Below are 23403 nucleotides of genomic sequence, written 5' to 3' on the forward strand. Positions count from 1 at the left end.
ATGACCACCTCCTGTTACTCTCCTGTACCATGTCTGCACAGCCTATGACCACCTCCTGTTACTCTCCTGTACCATATCTGAACAGCCTATGACCACCTCCTATACCATGTCCACATAGCCTATGACCACCTCCTATACCATGTCCACACAGCCTATGACCACCTCCTGTAGCGTGTCTGCACAGCCTATGACCACCTCCTATACCATGTCTGCACAGCCTATAACACATCCTGTACCATGTACGCACAGCCTATGACCACCTCCTGTACCATGTCTGCACAGCCTCTCACATCTCCTGTACCATGTCCGCACAGTCTCTGACATCTCCTGTACCATGTCCGCACAGCCTCTCACATCTCCTGTACCATGTCGGCACAGCCTATGACATCTCCTGTACCATGTCCGCACAGCCTATGACATCTCCTGTACCATGTCCGCACAGCCTCTGTGATGTTATGCTGTTGGGTTTGTATAATAATGCTATGGGGCTGGTATGAAATTATTTCCAGGGCTGGATTTTATTCCCAGTTTGTCCCTGCTTTCCAGTTTTTGTAAATCAGCCCTTTGCCTTTCACTTTCATTTTTACTGGGTTGTGCTGAGGTGCTAAAATCAACTAAATGCATTTCAGGTGCATTCAGGGGCGGAATGACAACTTATGGGGCCCCCGGGCAATAGGAGATTATGGGGCCTCCAGGCAATCAGAGATTATGGAGCCACACAGTATATACACACATAGTATACAATGGCACAGTATACACAGACATGTTTCTATTGGCTTAGAAGGTACTGGAGAGGTGGGGCAGCTATAATCTCAGGTTTTTTAGACCAAAAGGATGTCGGTAAGGGACATTTCAGAGACAGGTGTAAAAAAAACCCACAGATTTTTACATACTGTCCCTGGTTTTACTGAGGCTGGCAACCCTGATGGGGCCCCCTAGTGGCCGGGGGCCCTCAGGCAGTGCTCGTTGCCGATTGGTCAGTCCGCCCTTGGGTGCATTAAAAAAATGTCTAACTGTTCATTTTCCTTTTAAAGCAGTCACAACCTGAGTAGAAAATCCTTATTCTTCTAGGTATAGGTTCTACATGCCCATTAGTACAAATCTCTCAAACCAATAAGGAGCATGAGCTTCGTTGACAGCAGCACATGAGGTCAACCAGAGTAGAGGAAGTGCCAAACTTCTGCAGACAAACCACTGATTCCACACAGAGTGCAAGAATACCATTCTGCAGCTTCTGGCAGGGGTCAGGCCTCCACTCAGGCTGTGGCAGCTTTCTAAGGAATTTGAACTGAAAGAGACTAAATACCTTTTCTTTTGATTGGCCTTGAAAGTATTTAACTGATTTAACCTGAAGGTTTAATTGTCCTTCAAATAAAAAAGTAAATGCAGCTGCAGCCTATGATTCACCTGTGTAAGCAGTCTATATATTGTGGGAGATAAGCTTGTGGGGATCACCTTTTCTGGAAAATAAGGTCAGCGTGCAGGCAATTTCTTTAAAATCTGGTGGGTTGCAGGTTTATTTAGCAGAGGTTTGCACAATAATGGAAATAAACAAAAAATAGTAAAGCAAATTCTTGCCGTCCAGTACTAAACTATACAGCAGACTTCCTCTCTATACGGTGTGAAGCTGATCCCTGACACCCACAAAACATGTGGAAAAGCAAACCTTCTTTTTAAGTCCAAACAGAGCTCTCTCTCTCTCTCTCTCTCTCTCTCTCTCTCTCTCTCTCTCTCTCTCTCTCTCCCTCTCCCTCTCCCTCTCCCTCTCCCTCTCCCTCTCCCTCTCCCTCTCTCTCTCTCTCTCTCTCTCTCTCTCTCTCTCTCAGATTCCCTTCTGAGTCTCAGGCCAGACCTATCCTGTGCTCTCTTCCTGCTCATTTAAAGTCCACCTGAGCGTGGACTTAAGTGGACCACAACATCCGGACCGGAACCAAGCCTTCCACAGAGGCTGGAAAAACCCGTCCAGATTCCAATTCAGTCTCTTACAACACAACGCATGCAAGGTGAAATATACCAATTATCCATTACCTCACCTCGCATACTGTGACATGTCCGTCCCCTCTGCTCAAGCCCCTGCGGCTAAGCAATTGTCCCAAGCATGCAGTGCATGCGGGAGAGGGCATCATTTTGGAACTTGCCCGGCTTATGCTGTACTGTAAATTTAAAAGACTGTAAAGCCAGGAATCATCTTGTCACGAAAAACACACATCCACTTTAGGGGAGCATGGTCAGTGACCAGCTTAAATGACCTCCCCAACAAGTAATAGTTCTGGGGGTCTAAGGCCCATTTAATAGCGAGACACTCCTTTTTGAAAATGGCATAGTTTTTTCATGTTTGTTCAGTTTCCAGCTTAGGTATACAACCAGGTGCTCCTCACCATCTCTGTCCTGGGAAAGTACAGCCCCTAGGCCCACCTCAGAGACATCCGTCTACCATAAACTACTTTGTGAAGTTCTGGGTCACTAGCACAAAGGGCCTGCTTTAATTTATGAAATCCCCCGTAATGCCCAGGAAGGCCCAAATTTGTTTCTTGTTTACTGGTTGGGGCCATTTTTGAATTGCCTCAATCTTATTGGTCTGAGGCTTGACCAGTCCCTGACCATTATGTACGCAAGGCATTTGGCCTCCTCCAGGCCTATAGCAATTTTTTTATGGGTTTGCCATGAGACCTGGTTCCCTAAGGGAATCTACCACTGCTTATACTCGGAGCAGGTGCAATTCCAAATCTGGGCTGTGGATGACCACATTGTCCAAATAAGCAGCTGCGTATGGGCGATGTGGTCTCAAAGTTTTATCCATCATTCACTGGAAAGATGCAGTGGCCCCATGCAGACCAAAAGGCATCCGCTTGTACTGAAACGAGCCCTCAGGAGTGGGAAAGGCAGTCTTCTCCTTGGCTGATTCAGTTAGACGTACTTGCCAATAGCCTTTCGTTAGGTTTAGGGTTTGTAGCGGGCCTGACCCAACCTGTCCACGAGTTCGTCGACCCAAGGCATTGGGTATGCATCGAACTTGGACACACTGTTGAGTTTCCTAAAGTCGTTACAAAACCTGATCATGCCATCAGGTTTTGGGACCAGCACTATGGAGCTCGCCCAATCACTGTGGGACTCTATCACATCCAACTCTAACATATTTTTGATTTCCTTCACGACTGCCTCTTGCACGGCCTCTGGGATTCTATATGGCTTTACATTTACACGAACCCCAGGTTCTGTCACTATATCATGCTGGATCACCTTGGTCAGTGCGGGTAAGGGGGAGAAAAAGTCTATTTTTGTACACAAACGCCCTAACGTCACTTTGTTGTGCCACGGACAGGGAATAAATTATGGGGATGCCAGGTGTCACCAGTACCCGGTCTGTTGGAGGCGGGGATGTGGCCAGTAAAGTCTCTCTCTCCTTCCAGGGCTTTAAGAGATCCACATGATAAATTTGTTGTTGTTTCCTTTTCCCTGACTAGTAGACTTTGTAGTTTACCACCCCAACCCCTTTGAAAACCTCAAAAACCTCAAAGGCACCCTGCCACTTGGCTAGGAACTTACTTTCCACCATGGGAACCAGTACCAACACTCTGTTCCCGGGGCTGAAAGTACGGACCTTGGCACCCTGATCATAGACCCTCCTCTGGGCCTCCTGGGCTCGCTCCATATGTTCTTGTACCAGGGGCAGGACAGCTGCGATTTTATCCTGCATCAAGGAGACATGCTCTATGATGCTCCTATATGGACCATCTGTTTGGGGGTGGTAGACAGAGGTATGGAGATGGGAGATTTTATATAACTTACACAGTTCGTTGGTATCCCTGGACATAAATGGGGTGCCCTGATCAGTTAAGATCTCTTATGGGATTCCCACATTTAAACACCTGGACTAACTCTTCGGTGATAGACTTAGCAGAGGTGTTACGCAAGGGTATTGCCTCAGCATAGCGCGTTGCATAGTAAAGGATTACCAAAATATGCTGGTGACAGACTTCACTACCGGCCCCACCAGTTCCATGCCAATCCTCTCAAAAAAGGACCTCGATTATTGGTAGAGAGACAAGGGGACTGCATAAATGAGGCGACGGTGCAGCCATTTGGCACTCGGGGCACGATTTACAGTGCCCCCTGATATCTGCATATAACCCAAGCCATAAAAATCTATGGGTGATTCTCTCCCTGATCTTTTCGATACTGAGATGCCCCCCCATTACATGACCATGAACCAGGTCTAGCACCACCCTACAGAAAGCATTTTGGAACTAGTAGCTGTTCTACTTAGTCCTCTCTGCGTTTTATCACCTGATACAGTAAATTGTTTTTAAGGGTCTGTAGGGGAAAGACACCCCCCAGTTAGCATCCACTGGTTCCCCATTCACCATCTTAACATTTTCTCTGGCTCTCTGTCAGGGCTGGCTTAGCCCTTCCTCCTCTGGGCTTGCCGCTCAGCTGTCGGCTAATTGCCAGCTCTCTTCTCTCTCCACTGTTACCAGCTGTTTCCAATGATGCTCGTCTGGCCTGCCTATTTAAAGTCTTCTAGCTCATTTCTCCATTGCCTTCCCGTTTGGTCACATCACTAGGAACCATCTCCTGCTGTTTCAAGACTGGCTTGCTACATCCCTCCTGGCTTCCATCCTGCTTGCAGTTGCTCATCTTGGATCCCTGACGTCTGGACTGGCTGATTACCCAATCTGGTTTATGAACTTTGGACTGGCTGACTACCCGATCTGGCTACTGGACTCTGGCTTGCTTGACTACGCTTTTTCCTATTTACCTTTTTATTTTTATTAATAAACAAGTGTGATTTGATTGTACTTCTGTCTCTGTCTGTTTCATGGTTCCTGACACTCTCATGAGGGTGACATCTCACAGTTGCTCAGTACAGAAATCCTCTTGCCTGACCTCTAAGTTGGGTACCACATTCTGGCTACTCTCCTTGTCAGGGTCAGAGATGTTCTCCTGTTCATTACCCTTGGGCTGGGAGCTAGCTTACAAGTCCTCCAGCTCCCCAGCCATGATAGGGAAAGGAAGAGGATCTATGGCTTCCTCGATCCCCCCCAACAGCGTCCCCTTCCCTTTGGCAAAAAGGGTCTGGTGAGAGTTCCTGTGTTTTCTTAGCAGGGGGAGCTCTATCAACCAGCCTCCCCTTGCTCTCCCATAAACTCCAAAAATGGGGAAAATCTCTCCACACTAAAGCTTTATGAAGCAGTGAAGGTACCACCCCCACTAAATGTGTTACACTGCCCCACGGAGTATCAACCTCGACCACCACTGTTTGGTAGTCTCGAGATGCAAATGACCCTGATAATACTGGGGTGTAGTTTTGTGGGGTTTACACAATAATTTCTGACTAGGGTCACCACAATACCAGAGTCTAGTAGGGCTGTGAGTGGCTTTCCATCCACTGAAATAACACACATTTGTTTTTCAGTGCAATTCTGACATGATGCAGTACATGCGACCTGTGCAAACAGAGATATGCGTCTTTTAATTTAATAATAATCGCATTGCATAGGTTGATCACTTATAGGACAGTTTGCAGCAATATTCCCTAATGCATGGCAACAAAAACATTGTATGTGCTGTACCCCCAGTCCTCTTAACGATCCCAAAGACCTTCCTGGCTTCTTTGGCCAGTCTCCAGGTCTAGGACCCACAGTCTCATTAGCTGTAACAACAGTCTTATCCAACTTCCCCATGCTCTTGAACCCCGGAACAGTCTTACTGGAACCGATGGGCGATCTTGCACCCCTAGACACACCGAAGTAGGGCATAGATGGGTTCGCCAAGTCCTCAGTAGCAATGTACCTCTCCCCTAGGTCCACCAATTGGGTTGCAGTTTGGGGTCCCCCTGTCCAACCGACTTCCTCAGAGCAGCAGGGAGTACAAGCAGGTAGCAGTCAATTACCACAAGCTCCACGATCTGAGGGCCTGTCAAGGTCTCTGGCTGCAACCACTTCCTGGTAAGGTGGACCAGGTCGAACATTTAAGAATGAGGTGGCTTGCTGCTGGAGTAGGTCCACTGATGCACGCGCTGGGCCTGTACTGCCATGGTGACACCCAAGCGTGCAAGTATCTCTGCCTTCAGAGTCTCATATTCCTGTGCCTTATCCGGTTCCAGATCAAAATAGGCCTTTTGAGGTTCTCCTGTCAGAAATGGGGCCAACAGATCCAACCACTGTTCTTTTGGCTATCCTTCACAGACTGCAACTCTCTCAAAAGTCACAAGGTATGCCTCAACATCATCAGCAGGTGTCATATTCTGTAGGTGGTACGAGGCACATACCAATTTTGCTTCATTTCCTGCTAGGCCGCCTGTCGTCCTGCAGTGGCCTCTGCGACTTGGTAGTTCATCTCCTGCTGGACCACCTGTTGTGCTGCAGCGCCCTCTGTGACTTGGTGGTTGGTTTCCCGCTGAGCTGCATTGGCCTGTAGCAGGGCCTTTAACATTTCCTCCATCTTTAGAAATCGCCCGCTGAGTCCACCACGTGTGGGAGATTAGCTCATGGGGATCACCTTTTTCTGCAAAATAAGGTCAGCGTGTAGGAAATTTCTTTAAAATCTGGTGGGTTGCCCAGCTTTATTTAGCAGAGGTTTCCACAATAATTAAAACAAACAAAAAATAGTAAAGCAAATCCTTGCTATCCGGGGCTAAACTATACAGCAGACTTCGTCTCTATACAGTGTGGAGCTGGTCCCCTACACCCACAAAAATGTGTTAAAGCAAGCCTATTTTTTAAGTCCAAACAGAGCTCTCTCTCAGATTCCCTTCTGAGTCTCAGGCCAGAGCTATCCTGTGTTCTCTTCCTGCTCATTTAAAGTCCAACTGAGTGTGGATTCAAGTGGACCACAATATCCGGACCGGAACCAAGCCTGCCACAGAGGCTGGAAAAACCCAGGCCGGATTCCGGTTCAGTCTTTTACAACAGACCGAATGCGAGGTGAAATATACCGATTATCCATTACCTCACCACGCATACTGTCACAATATACATAGGCAATTTGGTCAATAGTCTAAGTCTAAGAAGCTGATGCAGAATGTCAGCTGCAGTTTTTGTGTCCATGCCCTATATCCCTGCTGACTGGCTGTAGCAGACAGCATTAGGTGTCTTTCCTGAATTTGAGAAAATGCTAGAGCTGATAGAAAAGGACCTACAAATCACATATGGTAGCACATGATGTAAATAGCATTAAAATAGATCACTCATTTTCCTCAAGCAGCTTCCTCAAGAGAGATAGCCTACACAACTAGAAACTCTGGCTTGTGTAAATTGGGTGGCTCATCCCTAGTCAGGGTGGCAAATGTTTTTTCATATGTGTAGTTCCCACTGGCTGCATATTTAAGCTCCTTGGCAGGGCATCACCTCCACCTGCAGACTGTTGCCCCCTTCCCTGCAGCCTGGACTAAGCTGTAGGGGGAGAACATCGTGACACAGGGTAGAGTAGGGTGTATCCCAAGAAAAGTTGGGGTAGTGCCCCCTTTTGCTGCTAGAACTGAGTGTGCCAGGAGGCTAGAAACACGCTTTACAGCTGCATAGCTAGACTGTGTAGAGCAGGGTTTCTCAACCAGGGTTCCGTGGAACCCTTGGGTTCCTCTGTTGCTAGGGGTTCCCTGAGCAATGGTCAATTTCTGCCTCTCAGGTAACTTCTCAAGGACACCAGTGATCTTTTTAGTTATCTGTAAGGGGGTAATTCTTTCCAATAACCACAAGTGTAAGAAGCATTCTTCTCATTGACCATCACACTAATGTATGATGAGTTGTAGTTTTTTCATTTTTAGCAGGGGTTCCCCAAGACTGGACAAATATTTCCAGGGTTCCTCTGTGTTGAAAAGGTTGAGAAAGGCTGGTGTAGAGTATCCCGTGCTGCTAGTTAAATGTAATAGACTTTGCTTCTGAGAGCCACATGGCCTCTGTGCTGTGTCTAGGGTGAGTGCGCCAAAGAGCCCCACGGCCATATAATGTATTGTGTTTCTTCAAAAGCATGCTAATAGCTGTTGTGCCCACCATAGACTGCATTGCCGAACATGACTCTAAGCTGTGCTACTGATCCAATGCTGCTGTGTAGAACCATGTGCTGCTGAGACTGAATTACTGTACTTGGAGAAAAGAGCAGACGACGGACAGGACCAACAGATGCAAACTTGAGAGGTAGGCCCAAAGCCTGGTGACATTTTGCCTTTTAATACTCTGGAGCTGTAGGTCCAGATCCGATTACCATCCATCCTGAGTTATGGAGCGGCTGTTGCAGGGACAGACTGCACTGCATCAGGGAGGATGTATCCCAATACAAGGATAATGAGAGGCCTATTTTGAACACCTTACAGAGTTAATTTGTCTGTTATTATTCTTCCACCAAAAAAAGGACATTTGCCAAAAGCAGATTGTGCTGTGCCCATATACCTTGGGATTACAAATTGTCATGGTTATGCAGTAATCTTCCTCTATTTGATTACCTCTCATCATGTGTTCAGACTAAGAGGCCAGCCACTTCCACCTGGTGGTTTTTATAACCTCTCCTCTAAGCATGGCTCCACCTCAGGCCCTATCAGGGAACCCTATATTAACCTGTGCACTGCAAGCCAGCAGTGCTGATCAACCATTGTGTATCATTGTGTGTTTGGCTTCCTGTTTCCTGCTTGCCGTGTGCTCTACGTTGACTCTGTTACCGATCTTGGCGTGTTCTCTACGATTCCTGTCTGCTTGCGACCTTGACCTTTTGCATGTCTCTGACCATCCCTGTCTGCCTGTGACCCTGAACCTTTGGCGTGTACTCTGTTGTTCCTGTCTGCTAGTTGCCCTGACCTCTGCCATATCCCCTTACTATCCTTGTCGTTCCAGCCTGCTGCTTCCTTCTCCTGTAGTCTACTGTGAGCGTGAGCTGTGAGACCCTAGGGGTCGCGACCTGGAGCCAGACTGCAGCGAAGTCCATCCTCACCACTGGAGGCTCTGGCGAACACCCGCTGGCTCTTAGACTCCGCGCCCTTGGCAATCTATGCTCTAGTTCCATTGGGATCTGTGTTAGTGATCCTGTAGACCTGTGTCCTGAATCTCCCTGGGTACAATCCGCAGCAGTCAGTCCTAAGGTCCACTACCTAGCGGTGCACTTCTGACTCCTATGGAGTGCATCTGTCACCTGGTCTCAGGTGACCTGACACAAATACTCCCAGCTGTGAGTGTTCCTACAAGTAATCCAAAGACACCAACGCTGGACTTGTTAGCCCACTGGCCTACAGTAGCTAGGCTGTATTGCTGTAGGTATAGTTCATTTTTCTAACTTGTCCTTGTACTGCTTTACAGTATCGGGGTAGATACTAATGTGAAAACTGTGTTAGAGCTGATCCCTTGCACTATCCTAATGTGGGTTCCAGACTATTTGATGACATGGATTTTGTGGACAACATTGTCTTGTGTTTACTGGTAGGTAAAGTGTGCTATTTTTCTACAGAATGTGAGATGTTTATTATACCGAACAAGTGGTATCAATACATTTTTCTATTATCTGGGAATACTCATAAGTGGTGACCATCACGTAGTCTTCTTTTGTCTTTTATAGAGTATATTTGTGAGGCTACCCGCCCTAACTTAAGAAGGGAGATTCCCATTTAAAATATTAGACTGCTGGTTCCCATTTTTATTGTTGTAATACATTTTTTTTTCTTTTACTCTGTAAGCAGATTGAAAAGCCAGGGTCTGCTTTTTCATGTTATATTTCATATTTGAGACATGTAATGCAGTAGAAAATCTGGATATATTTATCCTCATTCCAAAGGTTTTAGGGGACAAAAGGGACATTTTGAAAAAAAAAATTTTAATTTTTCCCAGCTCAGCTTATATATACTTTTAGTGCAGTACCAGATATTAATTGCAAGGTATAATCAAAATCTTCTGACTGAAAAGATGCTTAATAAGTATGATTTTTTTGCATAATGCAGTGAAATAATATAACTCATCTAGAAAACCAATTTTTTCTTTTCATGTCATATTGTACACTGGGTAATAAATAACTATTTGCATTAATTGTTAGTGCAATAGTAAAATAAGATCCAGTCGTGTTTGTTTAGACAAGAATTAGTAGAAGAGCGTCCATTCCACAGGCTTGCAAACACAAAAATGCTAAATGGCATTTCACATGCTTGTTTGAGTGCTTAAGGCCATAGGCCAGTCAGCCTAACATTAATAGTGGGTAAATTATTGGAGGGGGTAATAAGGGATTATATCCAAAGCTTTACTGAGAAGAATATCATTAGTGGTAATCAGCATGGGTTTATGAGAGGATGTTCCTGCCAGACCAATCTGCTAACATTCTATGAGGAAGTAAGCAGCCATCTAGATAGAGGGAGGCCTGAGGATGTGGTGTATCTGGACTTTGCAAAAGCATTTCATACAATCTCCCATAAACGCTTAATTTATAAGATGAGACTGCAGGCTTGGACCACAGGGTTTGTGCTTGAGTAAAAAAATGGTTACAGAGATGGGTCCAAAGGGTTGTGATAAATAACATGTACTAAGACTGGTCTGGAGTGGTGAGTGAAGTACCCCAAGGTTCTGTCTTGGGACCAATTCTATTCAACATATTAATAAATGATATAGAGTATTGGATAACTAGTTCAATCTCAGTTTTTACGGATGACACAAAGATAAGCAGAGTAATAAACTTGCATAGATGACAAATTGAGCAACAGCATGCAGTGCCAAGCTGCAACTACCAAAGCAGGCAGAATATTAGCATGCATAAAATAGGGGACATACTCCAGGGACAAAACTAATTCTGCTACTTTATAAAGCTCTGGTCAGACCTCATCTTGAGTTTTCAGTCTAGTTTTGGTCACCAGTTCAGATGTGCTGGAACTGGAGAGAGTCCAAAGAAGAACAACAAAACCAATAAGGGGAATGGAGGACCTCAATTATGAGGAACGGCTTCAAACAATATATGTATTCTCGCTGGAGAAAAGACGCTTGAGAGGGGACATGATAGTGATCTACAAATATCTCAATGGGGATCCCAGCATAGGAAATAAACTATTCAGTTATAGGGAGTGTAAAGGGACATGGGGCCACACAATGAGAATGGAGGAGAATAGGTTTAACCTTAAACTGCATGGGGGTTCTTCAATGTTAGGGCAATAAGGATGTGGAACTCTCTACCGCAATTCGTGGTGGATGCGGGGAGTATGGATATCTTTAAAAGACTCTTAGATATACATCCTAAAAGACACAACATACAGGGATATGGGAAATCCTTATAGACACTGATACATGCACCTACACAGGTTGAATTGAATGGATTATTGTCTTTTTTCAGCCTTACCAACTATGTAACTAAGTAACTATGCAATAAGCGCAGATATTATACAGCCAGGGTTTCATGGGAATCTAGGGTTTCGCTAGGTTGTTAGGGTTTTTTTGTGAAATTTCTGACTCTCACATAAATAACCGCTGACACTAATTATCTTTTTAATTATCTGTAAGCGAGGCATTTTTACTATTGACTATTGTGTGCATTAAGTCTAGGTCAGGGGTCTCAAACTGGCGGCCCTCCTGCTGTTGCGAAACTACAAGTCCTATCATGCCTATACCTGTGAGAGTCATGCTTGTAACTGTCATGCTTGCAATGCCTCATGGGACTCGTAGTTTCACAACAGCTGGAGTACCACCAGTTTGAGACCCCTAGTCTAGGTTCACACTAGTGCTGCTGCATAACCAGATGTTTTTCAGTGCATCTTTGTAGTGTGTTTTTGTTTAAATGTTCTTGATGCATTTTCATGCTTCATGTTTTTTTTGTTTTGTTTTTTTATAAAAGGAGACAGGTTGTTATACACAAAACCCTCCCAAAAACATGCCTAAAAATGCATGTACGTTTTATGCACTCACATAGAATTCTGTGGGGCAAAAAATGTACTATGCTGGACCTACAGAGCATTCGCACCTTTTCAAAAAACGTACTGGTACTGCACCATGTTGCATTGATGTGAAAGGACACCATAGATAATAATGTGATTTCCATTGCCATGCCTGATGCAGTGTGGTGGCAAATGCAGGAAAAAAAATTGCACTGTGAACAAGACCTTATTTTTTTGTCCATTATTATTAATTAAAACATTTTATTATTACTAAAAATAATTTTGTTGTATAGAGCATGCCGTATTCCTAATTCTTATATTTATTCTTATATATTGCTGCTTACTGTTCACATTAATGCAACGTAAGCTAAATACTAAATATAAGCAGAGGTTTCCTGAAACCTTAAAGTTATTTCAAGGGTTCCTCCAAGTTACAGAGTACCCATTGTGTTTACTGTGACCTGACAATTAATAGGGAGAGGAAATCTTTTCTAAAAAAAACTATTTTATTTGTTGTATGTATACTTTTAAACCATTTTACTGTTCATGTGTTAGCTGATCAGGCCAAGGGGGCCGGATTCAGCCACCTCCTCTATGCAGCAATAAATCACTTACTATATTATTCAGTAGCTCTAGTTTCAGTAACCACTAGAACATCACTGCAGAGATCTACTGCTTTGGGGGGGGGTCGGGGGGTAGAGGGTATGGCTCAGTTGTGGCCTGTTCTAAGATGGCTGCTGGGGCTCCCAGTAAATCCAGAGAATATTTCACAGGATTTTCAGTGTGAAAAATTGTGTTTGCATGTTGAACACTTTTATGGAGTGGTTTATAACAGGATTAGAAGCCACCATAGTGAGAGAATCGCTAAACCCTAGGTCTCACTAATCACCAGTAGAGTTGGGTGAGCTGTTGGGGCCAAGTAAATGTATGGCCTGGACATCGCCTCTTCACCCCGTTTGGGGCTGCACAGTGCATTCTAAGCCCTGAATGGGCAAAGCTTTGTGAAGAGCTGGTTGTTAAGGAGCGGGCGGGGAAGACGGCTGCGGCGTACTTAACAACAGATGAGTCACCAGCTGTCAAAGGGCTTCCCTGCTGACAGCATTTTTAAAAAAAACATTGAGCGCAATATAAAAATGTTTTTAAAAAAGTGTGGGGTCCCGTCATCCATACCAGGCCCTTTGGGGGCCATTATCCAAGAATGCAGCCTAGCAAGCGTCCCCCCTCCTGAGCCATACCAGGCCACATGCCTTCAACATGGGGCTGCTTTAGGGCAGGTGGCTCCCTATCCCAAAGCATCTTGTCCCCATGCTGATGCCTATTCCCCACAACCCTGGGCTGTGGTTGTGGGGGTCTGCAGGCTGGAGGCTTATCAGAATCTGGAAGCCCCCTTTAATAAAGGGCCCCCAGATCCCACTTCACTCATGTGAATCAGTAGGAGCAATTTGTACCCCTACTCATTCACCAAAAAAGTGTCAACAAGAAATAAAAACACACACAGTTTTTGACAAAGCTAACTGCCAACTACTTGCTCTGCCGTTTAACAGTTCTTATATAGGTAAGGGGCGGGCCACCTGGCGATTTCACCTGGTGGCAGCTCCCCCTTGTGACATCATCGACCCAGCATGAACCGCTCAGTGACATCACATGGAGGCTTTGCCACAAGGTGACATCGCCAGGTGGCTTCACCCCTTACCTATATAAGAACTGTCAAACAGCAGTGCAGGTAGTCATGAGGGCGGAGCATTTTTTTTCTGTGTCAAGCAGTGGCGGCGGGTGTCATGATTGTTGATGGATCTACATTGGGGGAAATAATTTTTTTATTTTTAATATAGGAATTGTGTTTTTATTTATTTTTACACTTTTTTGGTGAATGGGTAGGGGTACTATGTACCGCATACTCATTGACATAGGGGGTTGGATCTTGGGCCTCCCTTGTTAAAGGGGTCTTCAAGATTCTGATAAGCCCCCTGCCCACAGACCCCCACAACCACAGCTCAGGGTTGTCGTGAAGAGGCCCCCTGCCCCAACGCACCCCCTAGGTTGAGGGCATGTGGCCTGGTATGGTTTATGAAAGGGTGCGCTCGCTCATTCTCCCCAATTTCCTGACCTGTCAAGCTGCATGCTCGGAAAAGGGTCTGATATGGATTTAGATTTTTTTTATTTTGTCATGGGGTTCCCCTTAAAAAACTTCCAGACCCAAAGGGCCTGGTATGGATTGGGGGGACCCCCACATTGTTGTTTTTTACATTTGTGTATATCCGACAATGGTATTGTATTTCCGGCAATTTAAATGTAATTTTTTTTTCCTTAAAAAATGTCAGTTTTGCTGCAGCAGGTTCTATACATGGTACAGGTGCGCTACTTTACAGGCAGACTAAGGGGACCCCCAGGCACTATATTTAATGGATTTTTTTATTTATTATGGTTTCACTTTAACCAGTTGCCGACCGCCGCACGACGATGTACGTCGACAGAATGGCACGGGCAGGCATATGGGCGGACCTGTACGTCCCTGCCTTCCCGCGGGTTGGGGGCCCGATCGGGCCCCCCCCCCGGTGCCAGCGGCGGTCGGAATCCGTTCAGGAGCGATCCGGGATGAGGGGGCGGCCATTCGTTCATGGCCACCCCCTCGCGATCGCTTCTGACGAATGGAAGTGCAGCGTGACATCACTTCCTCTCCTGTAATGTAAACACAGGCAGAGGAAGTGATGTAATCTCTCCTCCGTGTCGGTATTTTTCATTCCGGCACCGAGGAGAGAGGATCGGTGAGTTGCACCAACACTACACAATACAGTAGAACATGCCAGGCACACTCTCACCCCCCCCTTCACCCCCCGATCACCCCCCAATCACCCCTGCACCCCCAGTCACAGTGACACCAATTGTATTTTTTTTTTTGAATTGGTCTCATTTGTGACTGTAATAACTGTTAGGGCAGTTAGGGTTAGCCCCCTTTAGTTCTAGGGTACCCCCCTAACCCCCCCAATAAAGGTTTAACCCCGTGATCACCCCCCGTCGCCAGTGTCACTAAGGCTGGGTTCACACTTTGATACAGTCGCTGACAGCCTAGGTGCTTTTTTACCTGTGAGTCTCACTAGTGTACCCCTAAATTTAGGGGTGTCTACTTTCCAAAATGGGGTCATTTGGGGGGGGGGGGTTTGTGCCATCTTAGCATTTTATGGCCTTCAAAACTGCGATAGGTAGTGAGGAGTAAAATTAAAAATTTACACCCTTAGAAATCCTGAAGGCAGTGCTTGGTTTTCGGGGCCCCGTACGCGGCTAGGCTCCCAAAAAATCCCACACATGTGGTATCCCCGTACTCAGGAGAAGTAGCAGAATTTATTTTGGGGTGTCATTTCACATATGCCCATGGCATGTGTGAGCAATATATCATTTAGTGACAACTTTGTGAAAAAAAAAAAAAGTTTGTAATATTCCCGCAACTTGTGGCAAAATATAAATCATTCCATGGACTCAACATGCCTCTCAGCAAATAGCTTGGGGTGTCTACTTTCTAAAATGGGGTCATTTGTGGGGGTTTTGTGCCATCTTGGCATTTTATGGCCTTCAAAACTGTAATAGGTAGTGAGAAGTGAAGTCAAAAATGTACGCCCTTAGAAAGCCTGAAGGCGGTGCTTGGTTTTCGGGGCCCCGTACGCGGCTAGGCTCCCAAAAAGTCCCACATATGTGGTATCCCCGTACTCAGGAGAAGCAGCAGAATTAATTTTGGGGTGTCATTTCACATATGCCCATGGCATGTGTGAGCAATATATCATTTAGTGACAACTTTGTGAAAAAAAAAAAAAGTTTGTAATATTCCCGCAACTTGTGGCAAAATATAAATCATTCCATGGACTCAACATGCCTCTCAGCAAATAGCTTGGGGTGTCTACTTTCTAAAATGGGGTCATTTGTGGGGGTTTTGTGCCATCTTGGCATTTTATGGCCTTCAAAACTGTAATAGGTAGTGAGAAGTGAAGTCAAAAATGTACGCCCTTAGAAAGCCTGAAGGCGGTGCTTGGTTTTCGGGGCCCCGTACGCGGCTAGGCTCCCAAAAAGTCCCACATATGTGGTATCCCCGTACTCAGGAGAAGCAGCAGAATTAATTTTGGGGTGTCATTTCACATATGCCCATAGCATGTGTGAGCAATATATCATTTAGTGACAACTTTGTGAAAAAAATAAATAAATAAATAAAAGTTTGTAATTTTCCCGCAACTTGTGGCAAAATATAAAATATTCCATGGACTTAACATGCCTCTCAGCAAATAGCTTGGGGTGTCTACTTTCTAAAATGGGGTCATTTGTGGGTGTTTTGTGCCATCTTGGCATTTTATGGCCTTCAAAACTGTAATAGGTAGTGAGGAGTGAAGTAAAAAATTTACGCCCTTAGAAAGCCTGAAGGCGGTGCTTGGTTTTCGGGGCCCCGTACGTGGCTAGGCTCCCAAAAAGTCCCACATATGTGGTATCCCCGTACTCAGGAGAAGCAGCAAAATTTATTTTGGGGTGTCATTTCACATATGCCCATAGCATGTGTGAGCAATATATCATTTAGTGACAACTTTGTGAAAAAATAAATAAATAAATAAAAGTTTGTAATTTTCCCGCAACTTGTGGCAAAATATAAAATATTCCATGGACTCAACATGCCTCTCAGCAAATAGCTTGGGGTGTCTACTTTCTAAAATGGGGTCATTTGTGGGTGTTTTGTGCCATCTTGGCATTTTATGGCCTTCAAAACTGTGATAGGTAGTGAGGAGTGAAATTACAAATGTATGCTCTTAGAAATCCTGAAGGCGGTGCTTGGTTTTCGGGGCCCCGTACGTGGCTAGGCATCCAAAAAGTCGACCACATGTGGTATCCCCGTACTCAGGAGAAGCAGCAGAATGTATTTTGGGGTACAATTCCACATATAACCATGGCATGTGTGAGCAATATATCATTTAGTGACAACTTTGTGTAAAAAAATAAAAATATTTTTTTTTGTCATTATTCAATCGCTTGAGGCAAAAAAATAAAATATTCAATGGGCTCAACATGCCTCTTATCAATTTCCTTAGGGTGTCTACTTTCCAAAATGGGGTCATTTGGGGAGGTTTAGTACTGCCCTGCCATTTTAGCACCTCAAGAAATGAGATAGGCAGTCATAAACTAAAAGCTGCGTAAATTCCAGAAAACGTACCTTAGTTTGTAGATGTGACAACTTTTGCGCAAACCAATAAATATACAGTTATTGACTTTTTTTTACCAAAGACATGTGGCTGAATACATTTTGGCCTAAATGTATGACTAAAATTGAGTTTATTGGATTTTTCTAATAACAAAAAGTAGAAAATATCATTTTTTTTCAAAATTTGCGGTCTTTTTACGTTTATATCGCAAAAAATAAAAATCGCAGAGTCAGTCAAATACCTTTAAAAGAAAGCTCTATTTGTGGGAAAAAAAGGACGCAAATTTTGTTTGGGTACAACATTGCATGACCGCGCAATTACCAGTTAAAGCAGCGCAGTGCCAAATTGTAAAAAGACCTCTGGTCATTGACCAGCAAAATGGTCCGGTCTGAAAGTGGTTAAGCATCATTAAAATCACTGCTCCTGTAAAAACAATTAAAAAAAAAAAAACAATATTTGTATAGATACATGTCCCCCAGAGCAGTACCTGGTCCCCCATACCCTTTTTATGGCCAATAATTTGCATATAAGCCTTTAAAATGGGGACTTTTGATATTTCAAGTTTTCATCTCGGCTCCAAACTTTTTACACGTTTGGGAGTTCTGGTGCAGATCGAAGAGGGGGGATGTTCTCTAATCTCCAATCACTCCAATCACCAGCAGTACTAGTGCACAACCCCACTGACAACAGGCAACTTAACTTGGCATTAGGACTTAAATATGTAAATACAGTCCCATTATAAAAGAGTGGCCAGGGCTCAAGTGGTCTATCAATACAATTATATTGTAAACATCATTATTGTATTGTAAAAGTTACAGAGGCATCTGGTATAAAATGTTATTAAATGTATTTTAATTAAACTTGGCTCAAACTGCCTTTTGTATATTAAATATACTGTTCAACAACAGAATGCCATTTTGAACTTTTTTTATTCCTAAACTGGCAATGACAAAATGTAGGTAATCACCTATTACTATGGGGAACAAAATCAGTCCCAATATATGCTGTTCCCCGAACACAACTGGTACACATTGATATTATTCATGTCTTATCATATATAAATATCATAATAAAACATATAACCTTTTATCCAATCATTTCTATGACAGACTGGAACCAAACCTTTTTACCATTACAGGTGACAGCGACATCCTCATAGTGATAACAGTTATGAACTCCCCATCCAAGGCTTCTGCACTGGCTTAGTTCTGTTTCTCTTCCTTTGCAGTCCACATTATCTAGGTAAATTGGTCCTGTGCCTTGACCAAAAAGGAGCCGGTTGGGTTCAGATATAGCATGGCCACAACCCAGCTGTCGACAAACCACATTTGCATCTACAATGTCCCAATCGTCATCACACACTGTTCCCCAGGTTCCATTGTATAGAACTTCAACTCTTCCCTGGCAGCGGCTTGCTCCATTCATTAATCGTATTTCTGCAGGAAAAATAAATCAATGAAAATGCTTGAATTTGCATTACTACATAAATTTGTTTTTTCAGAAGCCTTGCCCAACCTTTTGCATTATGCTATTCCTGTAATACAGTCAAACGTAAAGCACAAAGAAATATTCCACTATGAATCGAATCTGTACTTCTATACTTTTAAAATATCATCAGCTTTAAACTACATAACCTTTACACTGAAATTAAATAACATAAAGATGTCAAATGAGCCTCTGCTCACACTATGGATCTGTTTGCTACTTACGAATGATAATCAGACAAACATCATTCAGGCAACTTTTATTATCTCAAACAGCATACCATGGTCCTATTACATAGAACTGCAAAACTAAAAGATTGACACCCATTCGTGGCTCAATAGGAATGGATCCAGGGTGTCTTGGCCTAGTTCTAATAACGCTGTGTCGGGCCAGTGCTGATATTGCAAATTTACAAACAAATTTTTGTAGTGACAGTATAAGGGATAATGCAAGAGTGCACATGGTAAATTGCACAACTCCAGTCTAAATTATATCTTCTGATAAAATAAAAACCTTTAAATATTTGATCACTTTATTTTTTGGTTAACATTGCAGTCAAATATAATAATAATAATAATGCAGTTAAAGTGTTACTAAACCCAGGACCCTGCATTCACTATATCTGGTCTTCCACAGTACAGTGGGTCTCCGAGTTACGAACCACTGACTTGCGAACAACTCCTACTTATGAATGGCAGGTGGCGCTGGCGGGCACATGGGAAAACAGCGGAAAACAGTGTAAAACATTGGAAAACCCTGTTCTGCGCATGTGCGTCTGAATTACGAACAAATCTGACTTAGAAACAAACAGGCAGTCCCTAACCCGTTCGCAACTCGGTGACCCCCTGTACACAGAACATGGAAGACAGAAAGTCTGCAGGTCACTGCACAGCTCTGATTTTCTGACAAGATCAATAGGTTGTTTTGCACTTATCAAGACATAAAAAAATGATATATAAAAAGACCAAAGGGAGCAAATAGGAGAAGTTCATTGTTAGGGTTTACATACACTTTAAACATGCAAATCTGTCCATGGACATTTGACTGTAAGGGCATTCAAACCATATAAAAAAATGATTTTCCTTTTAATATAGCAGTTTTTAGAAATAACTTTAGAGCTATGTTATACAATCATTTAAAGCACATTTCAATTTTCTTGGTCGATGTAACAGAGCTGTGAAGTTGTGAAATTAGCTAAGGGATGTCTAAATGGTTCTGTTTCATTATTGAAACTAAGGGCAAGAGTAAAGGTAATATGCAGCTTTAGTGTACCAGACCAGATCTGTATTTACTACACAACCTCATAAAAGTCTACAGGTGCAAAGTTGTGTGATAAATAAGGATGTGGGCTTGTATAATGTGGCTATAGCCCTTGGATCTATCCTTGTAAAACCCAAGGAACCATACTGATACTCAGCATTGAACCTTGCAGATTTATTTAAATGTGTATTGCTGAGCAGCAAAAAAGAAGAATATTCTAGTTTTCAAACATTATAGGATGTACTAGCTCTTTGGGCCATTGCAGTGGTACAGATCTCCAGATATAATTGGATAACACCTCAAATTTATTGAGATTTTTAAGGCAATATAGAAAAAAATACTAAAATCTATATGAAAAAATATATAAATCTTTATTACAACTATCAAAAGATATTACAAAACCACAATGATCCATAAAATAACAGTGTTGTGCTAACATATGTGTATGGCATAGAATGTTACTACATGCGTAGACTCTATCCAGCAAAACAGGCAGCTCTTTTCCTACGCGTTTCGAAAAATGTGCATTAACAATTTCTTCTTCAGGGAAGCCACTGTCTGCAAGCACACAACAAGCAATGAATATTACAGAAATTACATATATACAGATGACATGATACATTGAAACCCAATACTTGAATACTCACATGCTATTTCTGTACCAAAAGTAGGCACTATCTCCTCTTTAGGCGACCGTTCCAGAAACGGAAAGACAGGCCAAGAGAGGAGGGGATTGAGCCACAAACGTGGAGATGGTAAGGATAGTATGGATCTGTTTGCAAGGTCACCGCATTCAAAGCCCTGGAGTCCAAATGAACTCAACAAAGGATGGGAATAAAAGATTCCTTTGCACAAATGTCCAATGGCCCATGAAATAGGAAGATGTTATGTTGTATAAACCTCAATCTTGTCTAAAAGAACTACAACAAAAAGAACCAAGAAACATTTTAGTCTACTCCCTAGCCTTACATCTAACATAGGACAGAGATTCCCAAAGTGTAGCTTACCGCCATAACAAGGTTCAATCGTTTCCTAGTTTTATACGAATATCACCGAATCTAGGGCATCCAAAGGACATAGGAGAAATTCCCACCTACTTAGAGCTTCTGGCGTCTGCCTTAAATAGCCCTTATTGAGTGGATTGGCGCCAAAAAACTTCCTCCAATCAACACAGAGGCTCCTCCCATCTCTCTAACCACTTCATTCTGATTGGAGGTTCTCCGAAGAGCTCCTCCTCTTTTCAACAATAACTTTTTTTCATTGGGGATCACCCAGGTGATTGCTCCAGGTATATAGATTCTTATTGGTCAAAATCGCAGCGTTTTTGCCGCCATTTACATCACTTCCGGTATGGCCACTTCCGCCGGAACCGGAAGTGACGTCACTTCCGTCCGGAACCGGAAATGACGTCATTTCCCGGAACCGGAAGTGACACACAAAAAAAAACTTTTGTACTTCCTGGAGAAAACATCTTACTGGGCAATGACTGTAAGCAATGACTGCAAGTTATTATAAGAATACATGGGAGGAAATAAACACTACAAAATGAATCGCTAAATCTATTGCAATCCATTTGAAAGGGGGCTCATCCTAATAGACTCAAATTAATGGGCATGTGGAAATTAATCCACAAAAGTGACCATAACTAATACAGATACACCAATTAGATTTGTCACCTGCAGTGTGTCACTAAGGCAAGAACTAAAACCACCGACACAGGAATAAACTGGATAAACCTCCAGATGCCACACACAGTGGCTATCGGGAACGAAAACCAATGCCCAAATTAGTGGCAAAGAAAAGGGGAGCGAAGAAAGGGGTAAAAATAACCCCAACCACAGCGCCCTCCCAACAAAACCACCCCGATGGGCTTACCTGTGCCGGGAACGCGGTGACCACAGATCCCACCAAACCTATTATAAATCACTTAAAAACATGTTAAAGACATCAAGAATTGTTCACATAAAGAAAATTGTGTATAAAGATACAAATGTATTTTATTTTTATATTGTTGATAAGAAAGAAAAAAAAACAGAGAAACAGAATCACATCTGGGTAAGGAGCCCAATTGTCCACCAACCAGCTAATCATTCAGTTTTACCTGAAACATAGCCCTCCAGGAATGGCCTGAAGCTCTCTGTTTCATTAAGCCCTGGATAAATTGTAACTTCCAAGAATTTGATCCAACGCATTTCACGTTGCAAGAGTGTCTTGTTCCAATCCCCCCCTCTGATAGGTATATGTACCCGGTCTATCACAGTAAAGTTTACAACCGGCATCCTATATGCATGAGCGTCCGCAATATGTCTCCCCAAAGGGAGATAGAGGTTGCAGATCCTCATGGCAGACAAGTGTTTACTAATACGTTGGCCTAATTCTTGTTTGGTCTTTCCAATGTAGAAAGCCCCGCACTCACATTGAAACAGGTAAACAACGCCTTTAGTTTTGCAATTAGCGAAGTGTTTTAGTCGAAAACTCTCACCGTTAGGTAACTTGAAAGTAGTCCGTTGTTTTATGTATTCACAGCAGGAACAAGACCCACATGGGTATGTTCCCCAAGTTTTGCACGGATCTAGGCGTTGGTTACCCTTATATTCGCTTTGTATCAATGAATCCCCAAGAGAGCCGGCCTTACGAAAGGTGATTTGAGGTTTTGGGGTAACAACCGTCGATAATATTGGATCCTCTGTTAATATTGACCAATATTTTGTAAGAACATTTTTTATTTTGTCATGCTCGTTTGAAAACCGTAATATTAATCTAGTTGTATTCTCGTTCTTCTTAGGTTTACTTTTACCAAATAGCAAAGTTTGTCTATCTTGATTTTGAACACGGTTGAAGGCCTTTTTCAGGCAGGTTTTTGTATATCCCCGTAGCAATAATCTTTTGCTCAATTCATCCGCCTCTTTTTGAAAGGCTTCATTGGTTGTACAGTTGCGTTTAATTCGCAACATTTGACTATATGGAATGAATTTTTTAAAAGATTCCGGATGGAAACTGCCGGCATGCAAAAGCGTGTTGCCGGAAGTTTCCTTCCTGAATAATTTTGTAGTGAGTTGCCCCACTGCATCTTTCATGATGGTAATGTCTAAGAAATCAATTTGGGTCCGATTATAGGACATAGTGAAAAAAAGATTCAGATTATTTTGATTCATCACTTCAAGACAAGTTTTTAATATTTCCTCCGGGCCATTCCAAACCATAAATACATCGTCAATATAACGTTGCCACAGTACGATGTACTTAGTGTATGTGGCCCATGCCTCATCAGACAAGAAGGTTTTTTCCCACTCCCCCAGGTACAAGTTGGCATAAGAGGATGCGCAACATGTACCCATGGCCACCCCTTGTACCTGGAGGTAGTGGGATCCTTTAAATAAAAAAACATTATGTCTAAGTATGAAGTCAAGCATTAATAAAATAAACTCATTAAATTTCCATTCGGTAGTTGACCTTTGTTGTAAAACTCGTTGTATTGCCTTTATTCCTAAATCGTGGGGAATGCTATTGTAGAGAGATTCAACGTCTATGGTTACCAATATTGCTGTATCCGGGATTATCAAATCCTCCAGGATTTGCAATAAATGGATAGTATCTTTAGTGTATGATGCTAATTCCAAAACGTGTGGGCTCAGATGATCATCTATGACCTGGCTTGCA

At 43.2% G+C, this 23403-nt stretch overlaps 1 protein-coding gene across 1 annotated transcript in view; it reads right to left on the reverse strand.

Moving 5' to 3' along the window:
• Nucleotides 1-23403, reverse strand: part of LOC143958927 (scavenger receptor cysteine-rich domain-containing group B protein-like) — a 107044-nt gene that overhangs the window by 45912 nt on the left and 37729 nt on the right. Inside the window, exon 3 of the mRNA XM_077467912.1 lies at nucleotides 18129-18434. Within this exon, the coding sequence (XP_077324038.1) occupies nucleotides 18129-18434 (306 nt within the window). The remainder of the gene's footprint in view (nucleotides 1-18128; nucleotides 18435-23403) is intronic.

Source organism: Lithobates pipiens, unplaced genomic scaffold, assembly GCF_037356315.1.
Source record: "Lithobates pipiens isolate NorthernLeopardFrog02 unplaced genomic scaffold, aLitPip1_a1.2 Scaffold_65, whole genome shotgun sequence".
NCBI lineage: Eukaryota > Metazoa > Chordata > Amphibia > Anura > Ranidae > Lithobates > Lithobates pipiens.